General features: G+C 38.0%; 1 protein-coding gene across 4 annotated transcripts in view; it reads left to right on the top strand.

Annotated features, from left to right (window-relative positions):
* The window catches only part of WDR37 (WD repeat domain 37), a 44699-nt gene extending 20079 nt beyond the window's left edge, over positions 1-24620 (top strand). For all 4 annotated transcript variants that reach the window (XM_051812901.1, XM_051812902.1, XM_051812903.1 and 1 more), the window contains 8 exons: positions 395-466; positions 2418-2462; positions 4709-4785; positions 6345-6582; positions 7112-7253; positions 19017-19151; positions 19829-19943; positions 21436-24620. In XM_051812901.1, coding sequence (XP_051668861.1) covers positions 395-466; positions 2418-2462; positions 4709-4785; positions 6345-6582; positions 7112-7253; positions 19017-19151; positions 19829-19943; positions 21436-21567 — 956 coding nt within the window. In that variant the 3' untranslated portion in view covers positions 21568-24620. The remainder of the gene's footprint in view (positions 1-394; positions 467-2417; positions 2463-4708; positions 4786-6344; positions 6583-7111; positions 7254-19016; positions 19152-19828; positions 19944-21435) is intronic.
* Positions 24621-27049: the final 2429 nt, after the last annotated feature.

The raw sequence follows: 27049 nt of genomic DNA, 5'->3' as shown, positions 1-27049 counted from the left end.
TTTTGTAGTGCTCTGCAGTGACCTGTGTGCATCTGGGACTTCCATGCAGGAAGCAAATAGATTGTGCATAGAATTCTTGCTTGTAGTGACTGCCTTTTTCACCACAGAATGTTTTCTCTGTGCTTCCTGAATCTCATGATACACAGGTGGAACATTATACAGAAGTATATAACCAAGTTAGGAAAAATATCAAAAGTAGAATTTGCCTTTGAATACTTTCTACAAATCAATCTGATTAGGACAACACCTTTATTTTTTGGGGGAGATAGGTATTAAGTTATAATGATAAGAAGCTTTTATATTTTATATACAGTCGAAGATAACTTGTTTGTTAGCATTAAAAATTAAAAACATACATTTGTAACTATTTACAACTACTTCTTAATCTTTGTAGATCACACTGCTTTGCTGTGGAGCATAGAAACAGGGAAGTGCCTTGTCAAGTACGTAGGGCATGTTGGATCAGGTAAGATAAGGGCATGTTGTGAAAACTGGGAGGGGAAAGTGGGTTTTGGACAACTACAGAAATGCTTATTATGGTTTCACTTGCAGGTTTGCCAACACCATTAACAAGTCAGTTGTGAAGTTCCACTAATTTTCATACAGAGAAGGTTCTGCAATATGATTCTTTCTTGGAGAGGCACATTAAGGCAGTTCTGCAAATGCTGAATGAATAAACAACTCCATATAAAGAAATTTACAGGCACAGTTACGACACTCAGAAGTTAAATGTCAGGACTCATTGAGGTCTCATGCATATGCAGAACAAGAGAATCTTATGTAACCAGAAATTAACTGTCTTGCAGGATATGTGTCATGTTTGGGATACAAAATACAGATGCTGCGTGAATATCTGTTTGCACTTCTTTGTTTAACACATGATCCCACGTATAATTTGCTGCATAATGTTAAATTGTCATCTTGTTTTGAAGACAGTTAGTTATGTATTGGCATTTGTCTTCCTTTATCCCAGTATGAATATTTCAGAAATTTTTTTTAAACCCCTCTTTGGGTGGAAAGGTGCAGTGCAATGAGTGCTTTTTATGTTAATCCTAAATTTTGGTGTCCAATTTGACAAGCACCCGATTAGCCTTCTTCTCTCTCATAGTGGGTTACAATATAGAATTTTATAGACCAAAATTGAAGAGGTTTTCCTTAGCTTTAACTTGCTGTTGAGAATTGAGCAGAATTGAGCGCTTTGAGTGGAGAGTCATGCACCCTGAAGATGAGAAATGCAGTTATTGACCAGGAATGTTTGGTTAAATAGCACATTACATGACCCTTGTGGCAAGGATACAAATAGAATTAAGTTCTCCAGGGAGTGGTCAGTTGCTTCAGCCATGTGTTCTGCTTTTTCTTCCTTCTATATGACTTCTAGTTCCTACAGCACAAAGATAGATGCAGATAAACAACTGGCAACACTTTAATTTGTTCAGATATCTCAGGTTGCTTGCTGCATAGACTTCCAGCTTCTGTGAAGTCATGTTTAAAAACTTCAATCACTTGCACTGTCATGCTGATAGTTTTCTTTTAAAATTGCTATTTGGATAACCATGAAAATAGTAAGTTCTAACCTGTATTTTAACAATTGTGTTGAAACAAAAAAATTATAAATTATGCTGTATAGAGATTTTATATAATTACGTACATATAAAAATTGCATTAGAAATAATATATTTTTCATTTAATAAAACTTTTCTTGTTTGACACTTGATTTGAAATGATGCAAAGGTGCCAGCAGTTGATGCACCGTTGATTAGTTCAGTTTAAGAAGCGTCTTCTCAGACTTATTACACCACACTCTCCTGACAACATAAGCATCTGTTTTACTTGTATGATGGATGGAAATAATTTCAGAGTTCTTTCTTGAATTGAATCTTATGCGCTGAAATAAAAATAAAGAGCTTTGTAGGTTGATAGAATTCTTGCAGGACTATTTTAAGTCCATCATATTTTGATTACATATGGTTGCAAGACTGAAATCTGATTTGTATTATTTGCATCAGGTTTTCAGGCATTTATCTGGCAATCCTAAGTAACAATCAGAACGTTGATGGTCCTATATAATCAGTTTTCATTAAGTTAGAAATAATTATGAATACTTGAATTCTCTTTATGGAAGTCCAGAGCATTATCCGCTGTCAGCTCACTTATAATTATTTGAATGTGGTTTCTTTATCCTCTCTAACATGAACCATTTGTACTAGATTCAGGAAATAATTTTCTAGAAAATATGTATTGTTGCATAATCAACTATAACTGCTTTCTTTGATGCTACGCCATTATCTCACCTAAGTTATTACTATAAAAATTACTCAAGACTCAAGGTCACTTGATTTTTCAATGCTTTTAAAACAAAACATTGTGAAAGAATTCTTTTTGTATGCTAACTTAAAAATTTACTTTGTTTCACACAGTAAACTCCATAAAGTTTCATCCCACTGAGCAAGTGGCTCTTACAGGTATGTAAAATTTTTTCATATGCTGATTATTTTAATTATTGTAGAAAATAAGTGTGATTTGCCAGCATCTGTGTAGATGGGAGCATTGGGCAATGGTTAATGGGATGAAATTTAACAAGTTCAAATGCTGGATTCTGCACCTATGACAGAGTAATGTTGAGCACACGTATAAATTGGGACTGGAGTGGCTGGAGAGCAGCCCTGCAGAAAGGGCTCTGGAGGTGCTGGTTGACAGTAGGCTTGATGTGCCTGCAGTGTGCCTGGGCAGCCCAGAGGGCAAACCTCATCCTGGGATGCATCAAACACAGCACAAGCAGGTGGACAAAAGAGGTGCTTGTCCTGCTGTATTCGGTGTTGGTGCGGCCTCTCCTGGAGAACTGTGTGCAGTTCTGGGCCCCACATTTAAGAAAGATGTGAAGGTCCTTGAATGTATCCAGAGGAGACCAACAAAGCTGGTGAAAGGGCTGGAAGGCATGTCCTGTGAGGAGCAGCTAAGGACTTTGGGTTTGTCTGTTTTGGAGAAAAGGAGCCTGAGCAGCAGCCTCGTTGCTGTCTACAGGTCCCTGAGGAGGGGAATTGGAAATGGAGATGCTGCCCTCTTCTCCCTGGGATCCAGCAATGGGATGCACAGGAATGGTTCAAGGCTGTGCCAGGGAGGGTTAGACTGGACATTAGGAAGGATTTCTTTACCAGGAGGGTGGCCAAGCACTGGAACAGGCTTTCTAGAGAGGCTGTCATTTGGACAATACCCTTAACAACATTCTTTAAGTCAGATCTGAAGTGGTCAGGGAGTTGGACTGGTTGATGGTTTTATGTCCCTTCCAACTGAAGAATCTGTTCTATCTATTTATATCCATACATGATATTCCCAGAAGTAAAGGAAAAGAATATTGTGCTACTGAGTGTGCAGAAAAAGCAGTGTGAAAATATGATTGTTAGTGTAAAGGTGTTTTCAGGCCTGACTGTACCATCAGTGCAGCTTCAGGTTTGAAAACTCTCTGGTGTGCCTAATACTGTGGTTCATATAGTTCAATAATTAGGCCACTAGCTTTGGAATGAAAGAGGTCTGGATTGAATTTGCTGCTACTAGGTAAGTCATTGTAAAATGAGGATAATTATTACTGAGGTTAGATATGAAAACACTTCTGCTTTCTGCATCTGCACTGATCACTTAAAAGGAAGGTAGGGAGCATCAGGCCTTCTATCTAGGCTAATGATTTAAGTTTATTTGGATTTTCCTGTTTTCATTTGCAAACCTTAGCCCTTGTTTCAGTACCATAAGCAATGTTGCTATGTAAACTGACTTGTGAAAACCAAACTAAACAAACAAAAGCTGCCTGTAGATAGATTTTTTGTTCTTCCATTATTTTTTTGAGAGATGGTTCTGCAAAGTATTTCAGTTGCAAGTTTTCAGGCATCTTGTTCTTCAGTGACAATTGATTTTATAACTGGTTAAAATAAAAAAAACTTTCCCCCTAATCCAGAATAGTGACATCAGGCATAATGTAAGGTTGACCTTTCTTCTAGCCTTCTTGGTCTGTTAGATGAGTTATTTTTCTTAGTGCTTTCATGTACATTGCACTTGCCAGAGCTTTGCATGCTCATTACAAACTGTTTTTCTCAATCTAGAATGCTCAGCACTGTACCCCCAGGTATTAGAACTTGTTTGTTCTGTCCATAATAAGGAAAATCTTGAGTTTCTCCTTAGTAAATGGGTAAGTCTTTTTCAAAACCTGAGCTGTAGTCTGGTGTTAGTTAAGCTGAGCTTTTCAAGGCAGAAGCAGAATAGCTTCACACTTGCTCTTTAGGTTTCTCATTAAAAGCCTGCTAAAAACATCTAATGGAAGAAATAATTGAATGAAAAACCACAATATTTTGAGAAATGGCAAACAAAGAATGGCACCTGTGATGTATTAAATGCCTTCTTCAAATATTACATATTGGAATAACGCAGATACTCGTCTTCTGATGTGTAGTATTTGAGTGCGTGTTTCACTGTAGGAGTGATTAATTTGGTACCTATTTATATTTTTCAAAATGAATTATGTTCTTAATCAGTATTGAAGCCAGGAGAGTAACTGTTGATGTTGAGACTTGCTTACCATAAAGTTTGCAATGGTATCTGTTAAAAAAAGATGGAACTCAGACAGTATTGCCAAATGTAACATTAAAGGTTGTTTTTATTGCCCATGGAAATGCTCTTATTTATTCTCTCTCTCTTTTTTACCTCTCTTCCTCCTGTGCAGCATCTGGAGACCAGACAGCTCACATCTGGAGATATATAGTACAGTTGCCTACACCTCAGCCAACTGCAGACTGCAATGTAAGCAATCAACTTACTGCAACTAAACTAATTGCACAGCAGTTTCATCAGATACAGGTTTTGTGATAAGACTGAATGTTAAATTTACATATAATTAAAAAATTACATGATTTGAGGATTGCCAAAGGTGGGATTTTAGGGTTTTAATTTAACAGCTGTATTTCAGCCTTTCTTTGAAAATAGACTTGCTTCACATTTTCAAAGGTGTGTGGTGCAGAATAGAATTGGCAGCTGCAAGTGCATGAATTGACTTCTTTTCAAGGTAGTAAATGTGTAAGAAAATGAAGATGAGTAATTTTTTTTGGCAATAATTCAAATTATAAATAATGAAGTTCTTTTTAAAGTAATTAAATTCTTGTAGCTTTACTTACTGAGGCACCTGTATTAGCTACATTGAAGACAAACAGAGGTTATAGCATGAGCTTCTCAGTAAGCTAAACAGGGGCAAAGAGACAAATTTCTGAATGGAAAATATTTGATTCAGTTTATTTGATTTGGCATTTCCCATTTTGAAAGAACAGTACAAATGTTATCTTTTTCACATCCATGTAACATAAAAGAAAAATGGTTTTGTCTTGTGTAAGTGAAAAAGAGGTTCAGAGACTGATGTTTCATGGTTAACAAAAGAATTTATTTTGCATCTAGTTTACATCAGCACTGCATGTTGACTATGTATTGACCAACAGACAAATATTGATGTAATGATTTAAGTTTAATGGATGAAAATATGTCTGTAAATGACTGTCTTCCTGAAGATTAAAATAGTCAGTGTCCTGTTAGATGCTTCCTATCCTTAAAAATTGAAAGGAAAAAAGTCCCTTGATAAATATGCTGCAATGAAATTCTAGGGTAATACAGTAAGGGAATATGAAGAAACCTTACCAGATAGTAAAGGGAACAGATACTCAGAGCTAAAGAGTTCAGAGGAGACTTTAAAATGAAGTAGAATTGTAGATTCATTTAGATTGGAAAATAAAACCCTCCTAAGATCATCAAGTCCAGCTGTTGACCCAGCACTGCCAACTCCACCACTAAACCATGTCCTTAAATGACACATCTACATGTCTTTTAAACACCTTCATGGATGGTCACTCCACTCCAGCTTCCCTGAGCTACTTGGTCCAGTGCTTGACAACCTTTTGGTGAAGAATTTTTTCCCAACAGCTAATCTAAACCTCCCCTTGGTGCTTTTCCTTTTGTTCTGTTGCTTGTTACTTGGGAGAAGAGGCTGACTCCTACCTTGCTCCAACCTCCTTTCAGGTGGCTGTAGAGAGCAATAAGGTCTCCCTTAAGCCTCCTTTTCTCCAGCCTGAACAACCTATTTCCCTCAGCTGCTCCTCACGGAATTGTTAATGGAGTTATTAAAACTGCAGTTAACTCACTGGTTATATTCCTTCAACTAAGTTTGTGATAGTGAGTACCTGAGTAGGCCAGGTGCTGCAGAATTAAGTTACACACATTCTCATTGAGGGGATTGGGAAGCATTTACACTGCAAAATGTAACTTTGAGACATTCCTTCCCTTCTATAGTAAATCTTTTTTTCTCTTGTATTTTATAGCAAGTGACTGGAGAAGATGAAGTTGAGTTCTCAGATAAAGATGAACCTGATGGAGATGGGGATGGTTCCAGTGATTGCCCCACTGTCAGAGCGCCGTTAACTTCTCTGAAAAGCCATCAAGGAGTGGTCATAGCAGCTGACTGGCTGGTTGGGGGGAAGCAGGCTGTGACAGCATCGTGGGATAGGACAGCAAATCTGTATGATGTAGAGACTTCTGAACTTGTCCATTCTCTTACAGGTATTTTTTCACTCACAAAAAATTAAATTGGTAGTTTGTTTTTATACGTGGGATTATTTGTAGATACGAAAACATTGGGAAAGTAATTTGTTTCTCTGGACCACAGTATGAGTGTGTACAAGACTGAAGGTGCTGCTCAATGCTGTAGTAGTTTCTAAAATTACCACCTTGTAAATCCCCTGAGCATGAATTTGTCTTCTCTTTAAGCTTGTGATTTAACCAATGAGAGTAGTTGTTTTTAAACTGAATGTACCCAAATTCTAGTTCTTGCAAAATGCTTTTGCTGTGTTCAGGGCATATAAAGCAGCAATAACCTGTACTACTTGGTGTGAAATGAGTAGTGTGTTTTTTTCCCTTCGAATACAGTCCCAAACTTTTACACCGGTAGTAACACTAAAGTTCAGAATGATCACTATTCTTCTCAGTTTGGGGAAAAAAATGAAAAAATCATCAGCATTTCGTTCCAAGTGTATGTGGAAATGAAAAGTCTTATTTTCATTGCCTTACATGTTCTCATCTGTGGTTGTAGGGCACGACCAAGAGCTCACGCATTGTTGTACACATCCCACCCAGCGTCTTGTGGTGACATCGTCACGCGATACAACCTTCCGTCTGTGGGATTTCAGAGATCCTTCTATCCATTCCGTGAATGTCTTTCAGGGCCACACAGAGTAAGTGACAGCTCCTTCACAGGTTTTTACAAGTTCCAGAAGTATAATCTGAAAGAAACTGTTCCAGTGCTTTTTTGAGGTATTTAAGTTCATTCCTGTTCTGCGAGACTGATTCTCACACAAACCTCTAACTGTCCTCCTTCAGATGTTACACAGCAGTACTTAATTTCCCAAATAGTAGCCAGGGCTCTTGATGTTATATTGCTTATGTGGTTAAGTCTCGATAAAAGTTGTTATAATTAAAGTTGATTTAAGGTATGAGCTTGTTTTTGGCATTGGTTATGCCTGTAGTTCGGGGTTATTGCTGTGATGCAGTGGGTCAAGCAGATTGCCTCTGCTTGCCATGATACTCAGTGTGAAATAAAGGTTACTTCTTTGGAACAAGTGGACCAAAAAGCAGGATTAATTTTTACCCTTTAAAGCTTCTAATTTTTACATTAAATAGGAAATTAAAGTAAGGGCACTGATTGCCGTGTTCTGTCAAAATAGTGATTTTGATGCAATATTTATAGTTACCAGTTTAGGCTTAATGTTATTATACTGACGACTGTTGAAGAGGGACAAATGTAGTCCTGAGAATCTGTTATTGTGTTGACTTAACTTTCTGTTTATCTCAGCTTTGATACATGGAAAATACAGGAGTAACTTGGAAATACTTTACCCAAGGAAGCAAATCTTTTTTTAAGACTTCAGAACTTGTTAAGACTTTTAAGCTTGACTGCATCAGAAAAAATTTCACCTCCTTTCTTCAGAATAAAAGATGATTGTTAATCCTAGCTCAAAACAAAACACACAAATATTTATTCACATTTTTGTTTTTTTGTTAATTCAAATGTGTAATTTGCATTATGACTGAGTTTCAGTATCCACTTCTTCATTTCCTCAGCTACTGGCTAACCTATATATAAAGTAAAACCTCTTTAGCCCTCCCTGCCCCAGACTCCTCATCTTGATAAATTATTTGGTGCATCACAATCATCCCATGTAAGTAGACATCGTCTCCTGATAGAATAATAACCTTGATTTTGTGGCCTGCATCCTAGAATTGTTTCATGCCATGACTTTTGTACTCTTCTGTCACTTTTTCTAGAATGACTTGCAAAACTTGGAAGGTTTTGTATCCAATTGGTGCTTGCATTTTTTTCTGAGCTAATTAACTTCTTTGTCCCAGGACATTTTTTCAGAGAAAGGACCAAGATTGACATTCATGTTTTTTCCATATGTTTGCTGAGACCAAATGATGTTGATCTGGGGTGATGGTGCAGATTGTGAAAGCTGTTAGCTGGTGTTTTGGCCTCCACTGCTGAGACCTACAAGCTAGCAGGGCGTTTATTTTTTATGAATGGAATAGACCTTGTGCAACCTCTTCAGTCACTCTTATTCCAGCTTTTAATCATCTTCATATTTGTGTTTGTTGCATCACCTGTCTCCATTTTGTTCTTTCAATGTATGAGTTTTTAGTATTGACATAGGCTTTTCCACTAAATACACCCTAAATTTAAGGGTCTCAAAACTGACTTTACCATTCAGTGGCTAAGGCTGCTGATGTCTCAGTTCTCTTGAGTAGGTGATTCTGTTAGGGAGGTGAGTGTTTCACTGAGGAGTGCAGACAGAGCAGAGTTGATGGTGGTATTTGGCAGTTGAGACATGCTTTGAGGGATTTTATTTTTGCACATTAACTGTACTGCCTTGTGGGAAAATATTTTCAAATTACTCTCTAATCAATGCTATAACAGTCTCCTCACGTTAAGCAGCATAGAAGAAACTGTTTTATCTATTGACTAGAAAATGCATACACACAAGACTTTTTTTTGGCTTTCCTGAGTGTCTCTTTGAACAATTTGCCAAGCTTTTAATATTTCGATAGGCCCTTGGCATCAGTTCTGTAAATTGGATGTTACAGTCATTAACACTGATGATTTTAAAGTCCTCAACCACCGGTTTTAACAGCCTCTGGCTGAGCAGCACCTGACGAGGAGCTCATAGAGCAGCTATTTTTTCCATGTGTATTTCACCAGCTCAACTCTTAATACGTTAAACCAATATAATTAGATGCCAAACATCTCAATCACGAGGCCAACATACCGTGTTTTTTGTATACTGCAACACCAAATCTTATTCCATCCGAAATTCCTTCTCCCTGCGGCTGCACAGCGCGCCTTGGCCGGCAGGTGTCAGCACTGTTACACTGTGTGAGGGTCCGCGGGCTGAAGAATTTGGGGTAGGGTGTAATTCCAACTTCCTTTTATTTACCTTAATGTGTTACAGTGAAGATTTATTCAAAATGGCTCATTATCGTCTTAAAATTATAACTGATGCTGATCTGTTTAGAGAAAAAGGAATCCTGTTACATGCAGAGTAAGATTGACATAAAGTAAATTGACATCAAAAAATGAAAAGAGTTGTTGTGCGTTGTCATGTACTATAATGTTCTATCAAAGGCAGTGTATATTTTTTAAGTGATTATTTGTATCTTAAGTGGACTAAGGAATCACCTACTATTTTGGTGTCCTGAGCATATAGCTTCTTTATTAGAAGCAGAATGTTCCTTATTGTGTACTACTGTGACAATTTACGAAAATAAATTATCTTTCAGTAAGGCCAAAAGGAATCGTTGTGATTGACACATCTGTCTTGAGGTTCTTGCATTGATAACTGTTTGGAATTAGGAGGCAATTTTGGGAGAATTGCTAACTGTATGTGAAGTTATTTCGGTGACAAAGATTCCAGCTTATTTCTTGGTAAATTCTGTATGTTGCTTATTGCAGTGTTTAATTAACTTCCCTGTTAAACTTTTTGCGCCTCCCTAGTCCAAGTTTGTCTAACTTCACTTTCTGTCTTCTGATTTTTATCTTGAAGAGCTTTGTTTCCTGTATTTTCTTTTGTACAAATTACCAGTTCTTATATACAAGTTACCTATTTTGCCTTAAAGTGTGTTTTTGAATATATTTTGAAATTTATAGACCAGTATAGTACATTGACAGTACATTTGCACTTCAAGCCTACATTCAGCTGAGTCTTTGAAGTATATTAAGGTCTTTTTCGAAGTTACATCTTCCTATGGAAGTTTCCAGATCTGTTCACATTTTTCATATATATGACTGTTTCAGTTCAGTACATGACTTGTTTGCCTGTGCCTTGCTCACATAGTCATAAAAATACCTTGTCACATTTTGGTTTACATTTGCCATGTTCATCTCACTTACTTATTCTCTACTGATTAAAATCATAGAATCATAGAATCAGCCAGGTTGGAAGAGACCTCTGAGATCATCAAGTCCAACCCTTGATCCAACACTGCTGTGGTTATCAGACCGTGGCATTAAGTGCCACATCCAGTCTCATCTTAAAAACCTCCATGGATGGAGAATCCACCACTTCCCTGGGCAGCCCATTCCAGTGCCTGATTACCCTCTCTGTGAAGAATTTCTTCCTAATATCCAACCTAACCTCCCCTGGCACAGCTTAAGACCATGCCCTCTTGTCTTACTGATGCTGCCTGGGAGAAGAGACCAACCCCCACCTGGCTACAACCTCCTTTCAGGGAGTTGTAGTGAGTGATGAGGTCTCCTCTGAGGCTCCTCTTCTTCAGATTGAACAACCCCAGCACCAGCTGTTCTCCTACTGAGAAATTTTTGAATTTAGTGGTTATTGATTAGAACTCTTCAAATTGAACTAAGGTTTTGTTCTGAAGAGCAAAATGGTTCTGGCATCTACCTGGCAATTTTCATTCCAACTTCATTTTTGTTTGCCAATGCCTGCATAGCTGTGTCTTGTTGGGGCTGTGAAGGCCTTTCTTTTACCAGCACAGTGACCTAGTTGAGACCAGTGTTGACATGCTCTTGCATATGTACTTGATGAGATTTTTTGTCCCTTTAAGTACTCTCCATGCGCTTGATGTGTGGAACCTTCTAAAATGTTCATGTTAGAAATCTTTACTATTTGTAGCTTAAAAAACCCCCCTTAGTCTGTACAGGTCTAGTCAAGTACTTTACAGATTTTATTCACTTGTTTTGTCAATTCAGTAACACTGGAAATAAATTGGCAACAGAATGCTTATTAGCTAGTGGATTTATATACAGCTTTTAAACTGAACAGTCCTTTTGCTGTATATTTGTATGCTGATGTTTATATGCAGCTGATGAATTACTTGGTAAATAATAAAGGGTTTTGTTTTGCTTAGTGACCATCAAAGGTGCAAGTGGTCGCGGTCATCTCTCTTGAAATGCTTGAATAAAAATATGCAGGGCTTCCAAGTCTGGACTTGCAAATACCATCCTTCAAAGAATAAAATGATGTCTTAAGAAGCAGCTTTGGGTTGCTATCCTAAACTGAATATCCTTTGTTAATGCTTCTTGATTGTTCAGTGTATAGCAATGCACCACCTTGTCTGGGCGATTAAATGCATTTTTGGCTTAAAAATAAATAAAAATTTGACTAGGTACTTCTGACCTAGCCTGAAAAAAATTACAAAGTTTGTTTACTGCTTTTCAAACTTACTGATCTTACTGATCTTTGTGGCTAGATTGAACCAGTGCATCAAGTGTGAATGTGTGTTAGTTGTGGAATCTGTATCTTTGTGTTACTTTCTAGAAAACTCAGGGGGAAAATTGCTTAAAGTAAATCTTACGCTATTTCTTCCAAAGAGCCGAGCAAGCTGGCTTATAGCTCTTCTGGACTACGGCATATTCCTTCTCCTTTCACTCTGGTTGTGTGGCTGTAGGAGACCAGAAGGGAAAGTTCCTGTTCATTTGCTGCTTGAATGTCTCTGAATATGCAGCTGGATGGTGAGTTGTGCTTCATCCAGAGAACTTTGAAATTAGAGAGCTGCAAATATGTCTTGTTTCAACTTTTCATTTTCAAACTCCTACACTTGCTGGAAAATCTCAATTAAAAAATGTAAAAATGATTAAGCAGCTGCTGATTAGGATGCAGGGCTGAATTTTGGCATTTAGTGAATCGAGAGTTAATGTCAAAATGGCATTCCATTTCAAGAGACTAATAATTGCTTTAGTTTCGTGGACACTCAGCATTCCAAGGTCAGCTGGCTTTCCCAGATTCTCGATTCTGCAAGGTTTAATTCTCATACCTTATATGTGTCTGTCTTGAATATATTGTTCTTGAAAGAGCAAATCACGGAGGGGGGAAGGGTCTTTTCTGCAGGCAGTGATGTCATTAGACATCCCTGTTGGAAAGTAGTCTTGTTATAGATATGTCCAATATTGCAAGGACACTGTTAGGTATTTTTATTCAGCCACATTTTCTTGGTGAAGTTAAAGCGGATGTAGTTCTAAAAATGCAAGCTTTGCACCTTTGACTAAAAGCTGTGCTTGTGCTTTTAGTCAAAATTTTGTGCCAAATAAAACGTAATAAGTTGGATGCTATCAGTGGAGTTCGACCAGTTTAAAGCATCTGTTCTTTTCAAGATAGTCCTGTTTTTGCTTCAGCTATTAATGTGATCAGTGATGCTTTGTCTACCATTTTTCTGTTGTTTCTCATCAAAGAGTGCCTTAGGCGTTCACCATGTGCAGATATCTCAATCCAGCTTCTGTAAGAAGTGCAAAATTTTTGTGATGAAACATTCAGTTTTCTCCCCAAGCCTCACTGATTAACTAGATGGTTCTGATATTGCTGTTAATATTTCTACCTTATTGTGTCTAACATGGTTTTTTTTTCTTCTTGCATTTCATTGAAAAAGACTCCCAAGTTGTGTTTCACGCACTGTTCTGATCCCACATTTCCATGTTGAATATTCTTTAAGTGAAGATTATGGTCTGGATTTGAAGCTCCAGGGTTATTTTTTTTTAATGCTTTTATTGCTTCTGAACATGTTTCAAAACCTTTTTGGTTTACAATTATTACATGCATGTAACTGAGCATACTAAGGATTCAACAGTTTTCTTAGCCTTGTTAGCAGCCTTAATAGCTGACAGCTCAGGCATCCAGCTTTGAATTTTTCTCACTTCCCGTGCTGTTCACTTCTTTGTCAGTCTGTCAGAACAGACTAGAGCCAGTATGTTTTACATGCCTTCAACTCATCCTACTTACCTCTCTTTGCTCTCTTGCACAGCTTGAAATACCCCATTATCTCTTCTAACCTTCCCCCAACCCAATGTTGGAGTTGCCGAAGTACCACAAAAAACAATTCTTTATGTTCTTGAACCTTCTCTGGTGTCATTGGTGAACTCCTCAAGGCAGAAATGGCTTCCTAATTAATAGAGAAATATAAGAAATTGAATAATCTACTCCTTAAACTATAAGACGAAGTGCTTAAAAGCCCTATAGCTAAAAGAAAAAAAGGAAGTGTTTTATTTTGGGGTGTGGGGTGTGTAACATGCAAAGTTTGATTGCACTCAGTGTTAGCCATTAGAGTTTTGTCAGTTGCTTTAAAAAAGATGTAGATGATAAGTCTGTATCCAATTGCTTTTGACTGCTTTAAGCTTCACTACAATAGATGGAAAGAATCTTAATTCCATTCTTGAATGCATGCAGTAAAAAGTGCTATGATTTTTTTTTTCAGCTGACCCACAGAAGAAGGTTGTAAGGGGGTCCTTTCTTTGTATTCTATCTGTGCAGCAGCAGTGCAGGGATAAATGGACCTTTTTTTATCCCATCACAAATGTAATGGAATTGATTTAAAAATATTTGCACCTTAACTAATTTACTAACTTGCCATTGAGTAATCTTCATACAACCTAGTTACTGTTTTCATTGCTATATCATTTTATTATTTTTAAGATAGCAAGAAAGGGAGACTGGCAATTTTCTGTAAATGTCGTGAAACACATCTCTGGAATACACATTGTTGATTTAAATGCTAAAAAAATGATTCTTGAGTGCTAACAGTCATCTCTGAATTCCCTCCCTTTCCCTTCTGTGTTAATTCCTGGAGAAGAGGAGGCTCAGGGGGGACCTTATTACTCCCTACAACTACCTCAAAGGAGGTTGTAGCCAGGTGAAGCTTGGCCTCTTCTCCCAGGCAACCAGCAACAGGACAAGAAGGCATAGTCTTAAACTGTACCAGGGGAAGTTTAGGTTGGACATTAGGAAGAAATTCTTCATAGAAAGGATGATTAGATATTGGAATGGGCTGCCCAGGGAGGTTGTGGAGTTACCATCCCTGGAGGTGTGTAAGGAAAGACTGGACGTGGCACTCAGTGCCATGGTCAAGTTGACACGGTGGTGTTTGTTCAGAGGTTGGTCTCTGATCTCAGAGGACTTTTTCAACCTAATTGATTCTGTGATTCTGTAATTCCTTCATGGTTCATTCTTACTGTTTCTCAAGTTGGAGAAAAAGGTATTTGCTGGTATTTGGATATAAATCCATAGGCAGACTTTGGCAATTATATGTGTAGCTCCTTCTGGAATCAAGTGCTTTTAGCACTTCTGAAACCTAAATGCACTCAAATGTGGAGGTACTGGTGTTCTCCTTACGTGGGACTCCTTTGTTCACTGTCATCTCCTTGTGAGATGGGCAGCCTGTTGTCCATATCTGGAGGTTTTAAACACAGGTCCTGGCTTCCCCCCAGGCTGCAGATGGCTCAGTGTGGGGGTACACTTCGTTCCCCTGGTGCAGGAAATTTCATCCTAAATAGAGATTCCTTTAGGTTTTGTTTCTGAATTTTCCTGCTTGAAACGAGAGAGGCATATTTGAGCGCTCAAATTTTGCTGTTTACCTACAATTTGATGTACCTTGAATAAATTTATCTGAAAACTCTGGTTTTATCCATTTTCATCCCACACACAGATTAACGTGTGTACATAGATACCTTTCCAAGGGTGCAAAAACATGTTGTCTCCCAGCATTCAGTGGCAAATCCCAGTTTAGGTTGCAAATCAAAACGGAAAGAGCAGTGTTAACTTCTTTTTTTGGTGCATTGCCAGCGAGGGTTCTGCATCAGCATTTCATGGTCCAACATTTCCAATGTTTGTTTCTTTTCCCCCCTTCCCCTATGTGTAAAATTTCAGCAGATTGTTATGCAAAACAGTTTTGTGTCTCAGTGTGACTGGGGAGACAGCTGTTCGGCCTAATGAGGAGTGCGAGCACCACGGTATTTCTGGTGATTGAGACCCACGGAGGGAGCAGGATGTGCGAGGCCAGGCAGCGGTGTGTGGTGAGGAAGTGCCACGCTGTCAGCTGGAAGTACACGCTCGGCTGCTCCCTATGACAAGATAAATGAGTTTTGCTGGGGTTTGGCGGAGGCTGAGGCTTTTTTGGAGAATGGTTGTAGCACACCAAACTCCCTGTGGGACGCACAGTTTGAAGTGTCATAAGACTGCTTCCTCTTTGCCTGTTTTTTTTTTTAATGTCCTACAATACCTGTCATCTTTTTGAGTTATTAAAAACCTAATGTCTTCTAGCATTCAATTAACATGGGGTCTGATGATCTTTTGTTGACACTTTTTATTAATTTAGCCAAGGGGATGTTAACCAGAGTTTTATCTGAAGACTAATACAAACAGAAATTAAATGTAGCCACATGAAAATATAGGGAGAAGGCTTTTAATTTTTGTGATATGGATGATGTTAGAGAGGCAATACTTTTGAAAGGTTATCTGTGGATTGGCAGCTCTGTTAACTTCTTTCTTCCCACACAAACTTTGCTTCCCTTTCTTCTCAACATCCCCCTTTAGCTGGGCTGAAGTCCTGTTTTAGTTTATAAATAGAAAGTGGCTTTTCTTCTTGTTGCTATTTTGTTTTAATTAAAACAAACAAACACAAAAATAAGAAAAAAATTGATGAGATGCATCTATCTCACATTAATAGATACCCCAGTTTGGAATAGCAGAGGACACAAAACATGGTCTGTACTGTGTAAGATCTATGAGCTCAGCACTTGCTCATGGTTTTGAAGTCAGTAGTGTTGTGCATATTTTTGAATTTACATGTATATGGTTTTTTAAATGTGAACTCAATATGTTTCACTTTATTTAAAAAAAAAAAACCAAAACAAACCAGCCAAAAAACCACTTGGTCTTTACTCAGATGACGATGAAGTGCTGATAACCCTCCCCAGAGTTGTCAGGTTTGTGAGAATGATACTGCTTTTGTCTCTCTTGACTTGTTGTTAAGTTACATAAAACTTCAAGTCTTGCAATCTTATTTTGAAAATGAGATATATTTGAGAATTGAATCAAGTGTATCTACAGGTTCTCCTAGAAGAGTCTTGTTTCATTTTGTTAAAAGCACAGTGTCTGGGAAGTGTTATGTAGACATCCATATACTGTTTGCTTTGGAACTGGGACCAAAATCCCTGATCATAAACAGTGGGTTCAGTAAAAAGTGCAAAGCTCTGTATGTAAAAGGCTGTTTCCATAGTCACGTGTGCTTGCAAATACTGCACATCCCAGCCTGCAGTGCCTTACAGGGACAAACTGAGGGTGGACAGAGGGCTAAGACCACTTAACACCTTTAAAGTTGTCAGTGAAAACAGAGCAGCCTTCCCTTTCCCTTTCTATGACTTTCCCTGTTGCCAGAGAGCTGCAGCAGAACTTGATTGCATTTTTATTTTACAAACTTTTTCTTTGTGTATGCAGTAATATCTGAATGGTTAAGCTGAAAACAGTACAGAAAAGGATTTTGTTATCTTTCATGAGTCTTCATTTTACAGGAGCAGGAAGGGTTGAGCTTCAACCTAGGGCTGACATTCTGTTCTCCTGGCAATGGTTCTGAGTGTTTTAATTTTAAATATTATAAATCTAAGGATTAGAGAACTTTATGTAGTCAAAGAGACCATGTTTGAAAGTGATAAGTGATAAAGGAGAACCACTATGAGATCAAAGAAGCTGGAAAGCTGTTTAAAGTTTTGAAAAAGAAAGCACCCAAAATCCGAGGGTTATTTTAAGACAGTTTCACAATGTATTCCAGCTGTAATTGAAATGAAATGTATGATGGGAAAACAGATCAAATTTGTTTGTTGGCAGCACAATACTAAAGCACGGTATATTCACCTGGAGAATTTTGTATGACTTGAATTCCTTATATTGTTGTGTACACGGAAGTCTCCCAATGTGTGTGCAAATTATGGAGATTGAGAAGAGAATTTTAACCTTAAGAACAGTGTTTCAAATGTGTTGCAGCAGTATAGAGTTAAGGGAAAGCTTGAAATATTTTTTGAGGTATTTTGCAGCTTGGGTAAAGAAATAGTGAGAAGATAAATGCAGATGTTGGTAAGTTTAAAGGAGGTTGGGCTGGTAGAAGACAAGGTTGGTGCTAAGAAATGCCAACTGTGTTGTGCAGCAGCTCAAAGTGCATGAATGAGTTTTCTTCCCAATTGCAAAGGTGCCTTATGAAAGAGATTTAGTAGTTGTAGCCTTCATGTATGTTTTAACTTCTTGACTTTTGGTTCATAAAGTACAGAAGATTAGTCAAAGACCTCTTGGTTCTTATTGTAATCATCTCCCTGGTAGCTTTGCTGCACTCTAATAATGCATTAGGAAACTTGGTATCATGAATAAAGTGGGCCTTTGTCCTAATTAAAACTTAATTTGGTGTCAATTTAAATTAAGAGGCTTGCATAAACTGGTCCATTGTGACCTGGCTTGTGCTAATCTCAATCAGCAGCTTGAATAGGACATGAATTCAAATTTCTGCAGAACAACAAAAGTGACAGTAACAACTGACAACTTAAATTAAAATTACTAAATTCTAAGAATTGACGTGCGTGACCCAAGTTACAAGATAGGTCATTAAATCAAATCTGTAGAAACAGAGTTGAGAAGCCTTCCCTAATGATTGTAGGGAGAGATAGAAATGCTTTGTTAGTACATTATGTGGGCAGAAAATAACTGGTTATGGATTGGGAATTCACACAATTACAACGAAAATAGTAGTACAAAAGCTTTTACTTGGTTAATATGAAGTAAAGGTAAAAGATTAAAAAAACCCACCGTAGACTAATCATGAAAACTGTTCATTTGAGCCCAGCAGTATACTGTCTTCTGAAAGTATAAAATACAAAGATAATAAAATTCTAAAATAAAATTAATTATAAAACCTCTTCTGGAAGTAGTGTTTTGCACTTTCAGTTGCTACAAATATTCTCATAAGTCTTTCTGTGACTGCCCTTGTGCATTTATAGACATAATGGGTACAATTTGAAAGAACTGTATGATTGTCCTTCTTACTACTTTTTGTCATTTTTTCATCTGACTCTCAGACTTACCTGCTTGTAAAACAGGAATAGAAATCACAATTAGAAATTGTTAGATTGCTGTAGCTATTGGCAGTGGAGTTATACTGGAGGCTCTGTGTGTGGATTACAGCATGTTCATGTGTGTGTACAAAATAGCTTTAGCTACACCTCAGGTAGGTATTGGGACCTCCTCGGTGTCTGTGCAGGGAGTGACAAATGCCTGGGGTAGTTCTACAGAAGTCTTTGGATGGAAAGAAAAGAACTTGACTACTAGTCTTGAGGCACTTAAGAGGAAGAATTGTACTCTATGCTACAAATTCAGTTTGTGTTGTCTGATAACTACTGCACATTAGTGCAGAACTTCAAAAGTGAATTAAGGTTTCAAGACTGGACATGTTTAGCTCATATCAGGATCAGTGGAATATGAAAGATGCCTCCAGAGTGAGTCTCTAGTGTCGGGCTGCTTCTCTTAGCAATTGGGCCAGTCAGATTATTTTTAAAAAAATAAAATAAAAAAGACATATGTTAAAGGAAACACAGGAACAGAAACTACAATTTCTAAATCAGATGTTAGTTTAATAAAGAACTTTAGAGCTTAATGTCTTTCTCTTTACTTCTGATTGTTTAGCACTGTGACATCTGCAGTTTTCACTGTGGGAGACAATGTTGTTTCTGGTAGTGATGACCGTACAGTAAAAGTCTGGGATTTGAAAAACATGAGATCTCCTATTGCAACAATCCGTACAGATTCTGCAGTCAACAGGTAAGCAGATCTCTGAGTTACTGTTTTTCTTCATTCATGTCTTCTTAATTAATTCATAATTTCTTTCACCTCTGGGAGTGGTCCAGAGCTGACACACAGAGGTTTAGACTGGACATTTTTTTACTAAGAGGGTGGTCATGTCCTGGAACAGACTTCCTAGAGAGATGGTTGATGCCCCAAGCCTACCAGTCTTGAAGAGGCATTTGGGCAATATCCTTAATAACATGCTTTAAACTTTGGTCAGGCCTAAATTGATCAGGCAGTTGGAATAGATGATTGCTGCAGGTACCTTCCAACTGAAATAGTCTATTCTATTAATTCACTAAATATACATTTAATTTTAGTCCCTAAAATTGGAGTTGAGATTTGTAAGAATTTGAGAAAGGTCTGAAATGGTTTTATAAAATGCTTGTGTAGTCAGTATTAATTTTCAGAAAATACATAGCATTGTTTTTCTGAGATTTTTGCATACGGGATGCAAACGTTAAGGCTGTTTGAGGATCTGGTACAATAGAAAATACCTTAATGGTTCAATACTTTTTCCTCTTTCCATTTGTGAATTCTAATCAGGAAAAATTCAGCTGCATCCGTTCCCGAGAGCTTAAATTTGTGCTGTCAAGTTCTATTTGCCAGGCTCGTTGTTTTGCGCGTAACCTACTTTTGTCTCTTCTGTGCAGGATTAACGTATGTGTTGGCCAAAGAATCATCGCCCTTCCACATGACAACCGACAGGTCAGATTGTTCGACATGTCAGGAGTGCGATTAGCTCGGCTCCCTCGCAGTAACAGACAGGTAACTGGGTATAGCCCTCAAGTACGTCTGCTCTTACTTCACACAAGGTTAAAAGCAGGATTTGGGCTCTCCAGCTTAAAAGCTGAACGAATGATGAACAACACTTGTCTAAATAAACGCGCTGTCGTTGGTTACTGAAAAGAACCAACATGCAAATATGAAACATTTTGAACTTTTTTATTGGAATTGCAAATAATGTTTCGAGTGCCTTTCATAATTTTTTCTCCTTACTGAAGTGAAATGGAAGAAGTATATAAGAGCCTTTCAGAGGAGTTTCGATGCCTTGATGTGAATTGTGTCAGGAAAGTGGCTCACTATGAGATATAACGGTGGTTTTCTTGTATTTGTGTTTTGGGTTTTTTTAATTACGCAGTTTAATTTGATATATATGCCAGGTTGGATGAGGCTTTGAGCAAGCTCGTCTGGTGGAAAGTGTCCCTGCCCATGGCAGACGGGTTGAAACTTGATCTGTAAGGTCCCTTCCAACCCAAACCATTCTATGATTCCATGATGCAGAAACAGAAGGAAAAAGTGGGGGTCAGTTTTGTGAGCTCACCTTTTACGATTTGGTGATAAATTTTAAATTTTTTTTTCTTCCATGCTTATGTGTGTACATTCTTGATATTTAGTACTACATAATAAAAAAGCCTTGCTGCGCCCATCAAGCTTTGTGCATTTGTGGTGCTATTTAGCATGGCAAGCATCACTAATAGAGCAAATTAGACTAAGTGAAATTAATTGATTATACCACTTCAGTAGGTGTTTTTTGGATTGATTCAGCAGTTCTTGACAGAATTTAGGAAGGAGTTTTAAGACTTATTTAGTCTATTTTAGGATTTTTTTAATTTGGGGTTTTTTTTTAGTTCATTGTAGTCTTGAGGGGGTTTTTTGTGTGTAGGTGCATGTCTTTTTTTTTTTTCCTTAGTAGTTCCATTCAGACTGACACTACTGAAACCATGGCCAATTTATCTATTCATCTGTCTGTCTATCTATCTGTCTATTTATTTAATTTTTTAACTTAAATGTTGGTCAGAATCCTATTTCGGACACTTTTGTTACCATTGGACTTGAACTTGTCAGTGTGATATTCCTCCTGCTGTAGTATTATCCCTTCTGAATTATGAACATGATGGACACTTATTCTTGCAGGCTTGTAACAATGTATTTGCCAGCAAGTAGTTCCATATTTTAAGATTGCTTTTATAAATAAAAATTCTGAAATCAAAATTCGATTTGCTTTTGCAAATAAAAGATAGCAAACACACCTTGGAAATCTCAAAAGTTTAGATGCACCTGTTTCTGTGCCTCTGTCCTTATTGATCCAGTGCTGGATCTCATCATTGTAAAGACTTACCCTGCAGATGAAGGTAACAGTGACTTTTAGGATTCTCAATAACTGTAAAAACTAGGATGAGCACTGCAGGTTTGCCTTGCTGACACAGAGGTTTCCCTGTGCCGTGTCGGTAACGCTGCTGTCTCCCGGCTGTCGCAGGGGCACAGGAGGATGGTGTGCTGCTCCGCCTGGTGTGAGGACCACCCCATATGTAACCTCTTCACGTGTGGGTTTGATCGTCAGGCTATCGGGTGGAACATCAACATCCCTGCTTTGCTACAGGAGAAATGAAATCCTGAAGGAGTTTCTGCGTTTGTGCCGCCATGGACTTCTACACTTTGGCAGACTGCTCTGAACACTGGTCTGCTCCCGCTGTAAAAGCTCTTCCATGAGGGGAGGCCTGAGCAAATGTTGTTCTTGTTACCACATTGTGCACAGTTTGCATGAGTTGTACAGAAGATGTGATTTTTTTAAAGATTAGTTTGTCTTGTGTATGAACTTTTATATTTTGGCATCCACTGGTCAATATGTTCACTGTTGCATAGAGCACATAAATGTCCATAAGTTATTTAGCATTCAGTAGTTACACAGTAGGGCATTACATTTGTGACATAAATGTGAAACTTATGTAATTACTGTAGAGAGTGTATAGCAGTCTGTTATGTTTTTCCATGACTCTACATATCTGCCTTGTGTTAAAAAGAATCTGCAGGGCTAAAACTTTGAAATGAAGTGTGAATTTCACTAGTTGTATGATTGTAAACATTTTCCTGTTTGCATCTGATTTGGAATACTTTTTTTAGTGCTGCGTTATAGTGCAACTTCAGCTCCATTTTTATTCCAGTTACTGGAGAAATAGTAGATTTGAGAAGGAAAATGCAAGCAACTTGTAGTGAATATAGACTGCCAGGTTTATTTGTAATGCTTTTTGTACTTTTTCTTTTGAAAAAAGAAAAATATTTGTTCTGCCCTTCTTATATAAAGTGATTCTAAAACCTCATTGCATTTCATACTAGCAAAAATCCAGAATATTATAATTCTAATCACTGAAATCTGGTCAAACAAATTCTGAAGCACTTTAGTTTATAGCTATTGTTATAAACCGTTTATGAAAGTTTGACTTTACCAGTGAATGTGAGCTGACCTTTGTAAGAAGGATTACTTCTTTTTGGTGATCTGCCCAGAAAGGAAATAGGTTTTTTTGGGGTGGTGTTTTTGTTTATGTACCTACAGTGAACATATTTTTAATTGTGTTCACTTCCCATATTTTCATTTTGAGCCAGCAATACAAAGCAAATGAGTACTACCTCAAAAATGAATGTTGGTCAAGATGCGTCGAATCTCTCTGTAGCCTAGAAAAAAGCACTTTTGGTCTCTGCCTGAAGTACTATCTCTGACATGAGAGGAAAGACAATCATACTACATGTGATCCTTAAGGTAATTAACACTTAAAGCTAGTGGAGCAATACAGTCAGTAAACATCATGTTACCTTTCTGTTCTAGGACGACAAGGGCTGCTGCAGTCCCTGTCCTTTTCCAGAAGGGGATAATTAACACAGGTCTCCCTTCTTTCTCCCAAATAATCTTACTCTGGTTTTGCTCCTCACTGTGCTTGGCTGTTTTTTGCACTGGCAGTGGGGTGTTACACTGCAGCTGCTGCTGATGTAAGTAAATGCAGGTGGCAGCTGATGTCTTCAAAAGAACAGAAAGGCTGCTTCAGACAGACACCTCTTTTTGGCTAAAGGGAGATGCTGCCCCTATAACTGTCTGACATATCACAGTATAATATGAAGGGTGAGGGTAAGCCAAGGGTGCACTCTTACAGTGGAAATCATGGGGTTTATGGTGGGTTGGCAGAAGTATTAGGAGCGTTTTATCTCATCATTATGATTTTGTGAAACTGCAGCTGTGCTCATGTCCTCTACAGCACTGTTTATAATGACATGAAGACAGATGTGTTAGCTGGTTCTGTTAACTAACATATATATGGCATGGGAGTGCAATGGGATTGGATGATGAATGCATCAGTGAGGAACTGTAGGAAAACAGGGGTCCTAGACATAGTTTTGGAGTGTAGCATTAAGGAAGCTCAAAATATTTAATGGAGGATATATATGCAGTATCTGTATAGTACAGGTCATCACAGTAGTTTGATCCCTTGTTTTTTTCTTTTGTAGGGTTTGGGTTTTTTGGTTTTTTTTTTTTTTTTTTGAGATACAAGATACATACACAGCTGTGCTGAAGTAATCTTAAATACCAAAACCAGTGAGGTTGCACAAAGCAGCTGCAGAGTTTTAAGTCTTCTGCTGATAAAAGTTAAATGATGGTGTCAAAGTTTATTTTCACTTTTTTTTTTTTTTTTCTGGGTTTTTAACTCTGGGGTAAAGCCGTTTAATGTTGAGTTACAGGTTTTATTCCTTAAGAAGACAAGACTCATTTTCTTTTAGTTGGTGACAGGAAGAATTTTACAAAGGTTTATGCTGTTTAAAAATAGAGAGAAAAATGTCTGGCCAGTTAAAGCAGTTTCTCCAGCGTGGCCTGCATGTAGTATCTTGAGCAATGGCTGTCCTTTATTACCTGAGGTGGGGGAGAGGCTCACTGGTTTTGGTCCTGCTAAACTAAAGTGTCTGTTTAAGCTTCTCTAATACATATGTAATACAGGACCACTGGACTCTATGCAGTTTAATCATCATTGCTGCAAACTTTTTATATCACCAGAGGGACCGTCCTCTGGTACCAGGAATGGGTTATTACATAGTTTCATTTTGAAAAAATCAAGCAAACAAGGTGCTAGAGCCACGTTCTTATGAGCAGGCTAATACTTAAATCAGCTGAACACTTAACTATCACGTAGCTTAATTTTATATGCTGTACTGAAGGGTAAGCAGAACTGCCATTCCCCTTGAAACAAAACATGTGAGCCGTGGTGAATAATACAACATTGACTTAATGTGTGGAAAGCATTTCATGGCTTTTAATGTTCTAAAGAGTGTTTTTCAGCACTGAACAATGTCTAGCATTTCATAAAATGGAGGAGAGTTGCAGTTACAGTTTCAGTATTGTGCAGAATTTCACAGAAAACTCATCACTGGGCAAAACCAAGCTTCTGTGTCTTTCTCTCAAGCAATGCACATCAGTTTTCACAAAGTTTGTGTATAATATAGAGTCAGAAAGATCTGGAATGAAACATCTTATTTGTTGCCTAAATCTGTGAAAACTACCTTTTGGGGAAAAGAATTTATAAGTTATGTGGAACCATTTTTATTATTCTGCTAATTTGTTTTTAGATGTAAAATGTTTTTTCTTCATTACAATTCAAAATGCATTAAAACATTCAACAATTTTTTTTTGCAAGTTGCTGTTCTTCTGTGTTGCATTAAGGTTGGTGTCAGTATTTCACTTTGTTAGCAGTCAAAGGATCTTCCTATCCACATTCCACTCTTTTCCACTCAAAAAGATTGTTTCTGAGGCATTCATGAACACAGTTCCTCTGGAATAGAGGGACAAGGCTGTTTACTACAGCAGGAGTTCTGTAGTGCTAATGATCATGCTGCCAGTAAGGTATCTAGAGTGAAAAGGTGCTCAGGCCTGCATTTGTACTGTCCTCCAGTTCTGTATGGAAGGAAATTGTAATTGCATTTTGTTATGCAAAACTGTCCATGTGACTTTTCACAGTGCTGTACAAATTGACATTTTTAAATGAAATCTAAAGCAGGTTTTTTAATATGGGGTTTTTTTTATATGTTTAGACTACAGCAAAAGTGTTGCAAAACTACTCTGGTGGAGAAACCCCACCATCATTTTTTCTGTAGGTTAAAATAGATGATGGTTGCACCCATATTCTGAACAAAGCTTTGTAGTGTTGAAATAAAACCCAAAAACTTGGTGTTGTAGAAGGCCATGCCCTTGGGTTTCAGAAGCCAAAGCGGTGCTGCCTGGTCAGTATCTGAGGGCAGGACATTGCTTTAAGTGTGCCATATTTTCCTTTGATGTGTTCTAGGATCCCTCATTGCCACATTCGGAATTAATCAGGGATGCTGGGAAAATAAAAGAACAGAGTTACAAGGTGGCACAGGTGACATAAGGGCTGGATTGAGATAGAATGCCAGTCCCTGGGCTTTAGATGATTTTAACCGAGGGATTCCAATCAAGACAGGACTTACTGTCAACTGGCTTAAACTTTTTTTTTTTTTTTAAACCAGTGAGTAAATAGCACTAAGTTGTTTCAGGATATCTGTGTTTAAACTCACAGATGAGCTGCAGGAGAACCACTTTGTCATGCACCATGGTTTGCTCTTTAGGCCGGTCTAGAAATTATATTTAATGCTCTTTGGAGACCTGAGTATGTCACTGAAAAATTATTCAGCCTTGTGATATTTTATTTTTAAGTAATGTTACCTTTTCTAATTCCCACAGGTCAGAGTTTTCAGAACATAACTAATCTGCAGGAGCTTGCAGAGTAAATCCTGTTTAATTTAGACTGTAAATCCTGGTCAAAACATACCAGTGACTGGGAAAGGTGTCATACTGGAGCGGTTTGGGATTCTGTAGATTTGCTGCTTGTCAGAGTCCTCAGAGTGAGAATATTGAGGAGTATCAGGAGGGACTGTTTCTCAGAGGTGCAGAGGTGAGGCTGGTGAGCGTTTGCAGCATTTAACCCAAGTGCCTGAATTAGCAGCTTGGTCGCCTTGTACAGTTTTGGGGAGTTTCTGAAAGGTGGTTCAGCGTGCCATGTAAAATTAGAATTCAAGCATTCAGATTTACTGCTGGAAAATGGAAGTGGTGCAAAGTGTTGGTGATGGCGTGTACAATAGAAGGGAGTTACAAGTAGGAAAAACAAAAGTTCCAACTTGAACTGCTTTGAAAATGGAAATTTGTTTTCTGGCTGGCAACTGCTGCACAGTGGAATGACAGCACTGTGTGTTAATCGTGCTGCTTGACTCTACTTGAAGCTTCATTTCCAGCTGTTGAAAATGCACAGCTCCACCTGCTTCCACCAAAACTTGACACACTGGGTATTTGCTCGAGTTTAGCATTGATTTTGTGTGGGTCCCTTCTCCCATTTGTATTTGTCTAGTAAGACTCAAAGAATGGTTTGGGTTGGAAAGGACCTTTAAATGTCATCTAGGCCAACCCCCTGCAATGAGCAGGGGCATCTTCAACTAGACCAGGTTGCTCAGAGCCCCGTCCAACCTGACCTTGAATATTTCCAGGGTCAGGACATCCACCGCCTCTCAGGGCAACCTGTGCCAGTGTTTCATCATCGACACAAGTGAAGTTTTTAAAAAACTTCTTCCTTATATGTAGTCTAAATTGACCCTCTTTTAATTTAAAGTCATTACCCCTTGTCCTGTTATAACAGGCCCTGCTAAAAATTTTGTCTCCATCTTTCATATAGGCCCCCTTCAAGTACAGAAAGGTTCTGTATTTTAAGCTTGAGCAGTCTGAATTGACTAGGGAATCTCTCTAGCTGAGCCAAAATAGAGGCATCCAAATGTATAGATTACATCAGAGAGGTGCTGCTGTGTTTTCAGTAGGGTCTTAGTTCTGGGAAAGGCCAAACTGTCCTTTCCTTCAAATTTTCACCTTGCTGAGATGTCGAAATTTGACATCCTCATTCACAAATCCAATGGGAAAGAAAAAATTGGCTTTAGTGATCAAGCTTTTGACTCCAGTTGGCCCCAATGACTTTTGGTCAAAGTATACACCTTAAATACAAAGAGGATCAGTCTTACACAGATGTGGCATTTTTATGGAAAGGAGAATGAATAAC

Source organism: Manacus candei, unplaced genomic scaffold (assembly GCF_025592945.1).
Source record: "Manacus candei isolate 608988 ecotype Guabito, Panama unplaced genomic scaffold, ASM2559294v1 h1tg000089l, whole genome shotgun sequence".
Lineage (NCBI taxonomy): Eukaryota > Metazoa > Chordata > Aves > Passeriformes > Pipridae > Manacus > Manacus candei.
The sequence above is the reverse complement of the archived record's forward strand: the minus strand, read 5'-3'. Positions and strand labels throughout refer to the sequence as shown.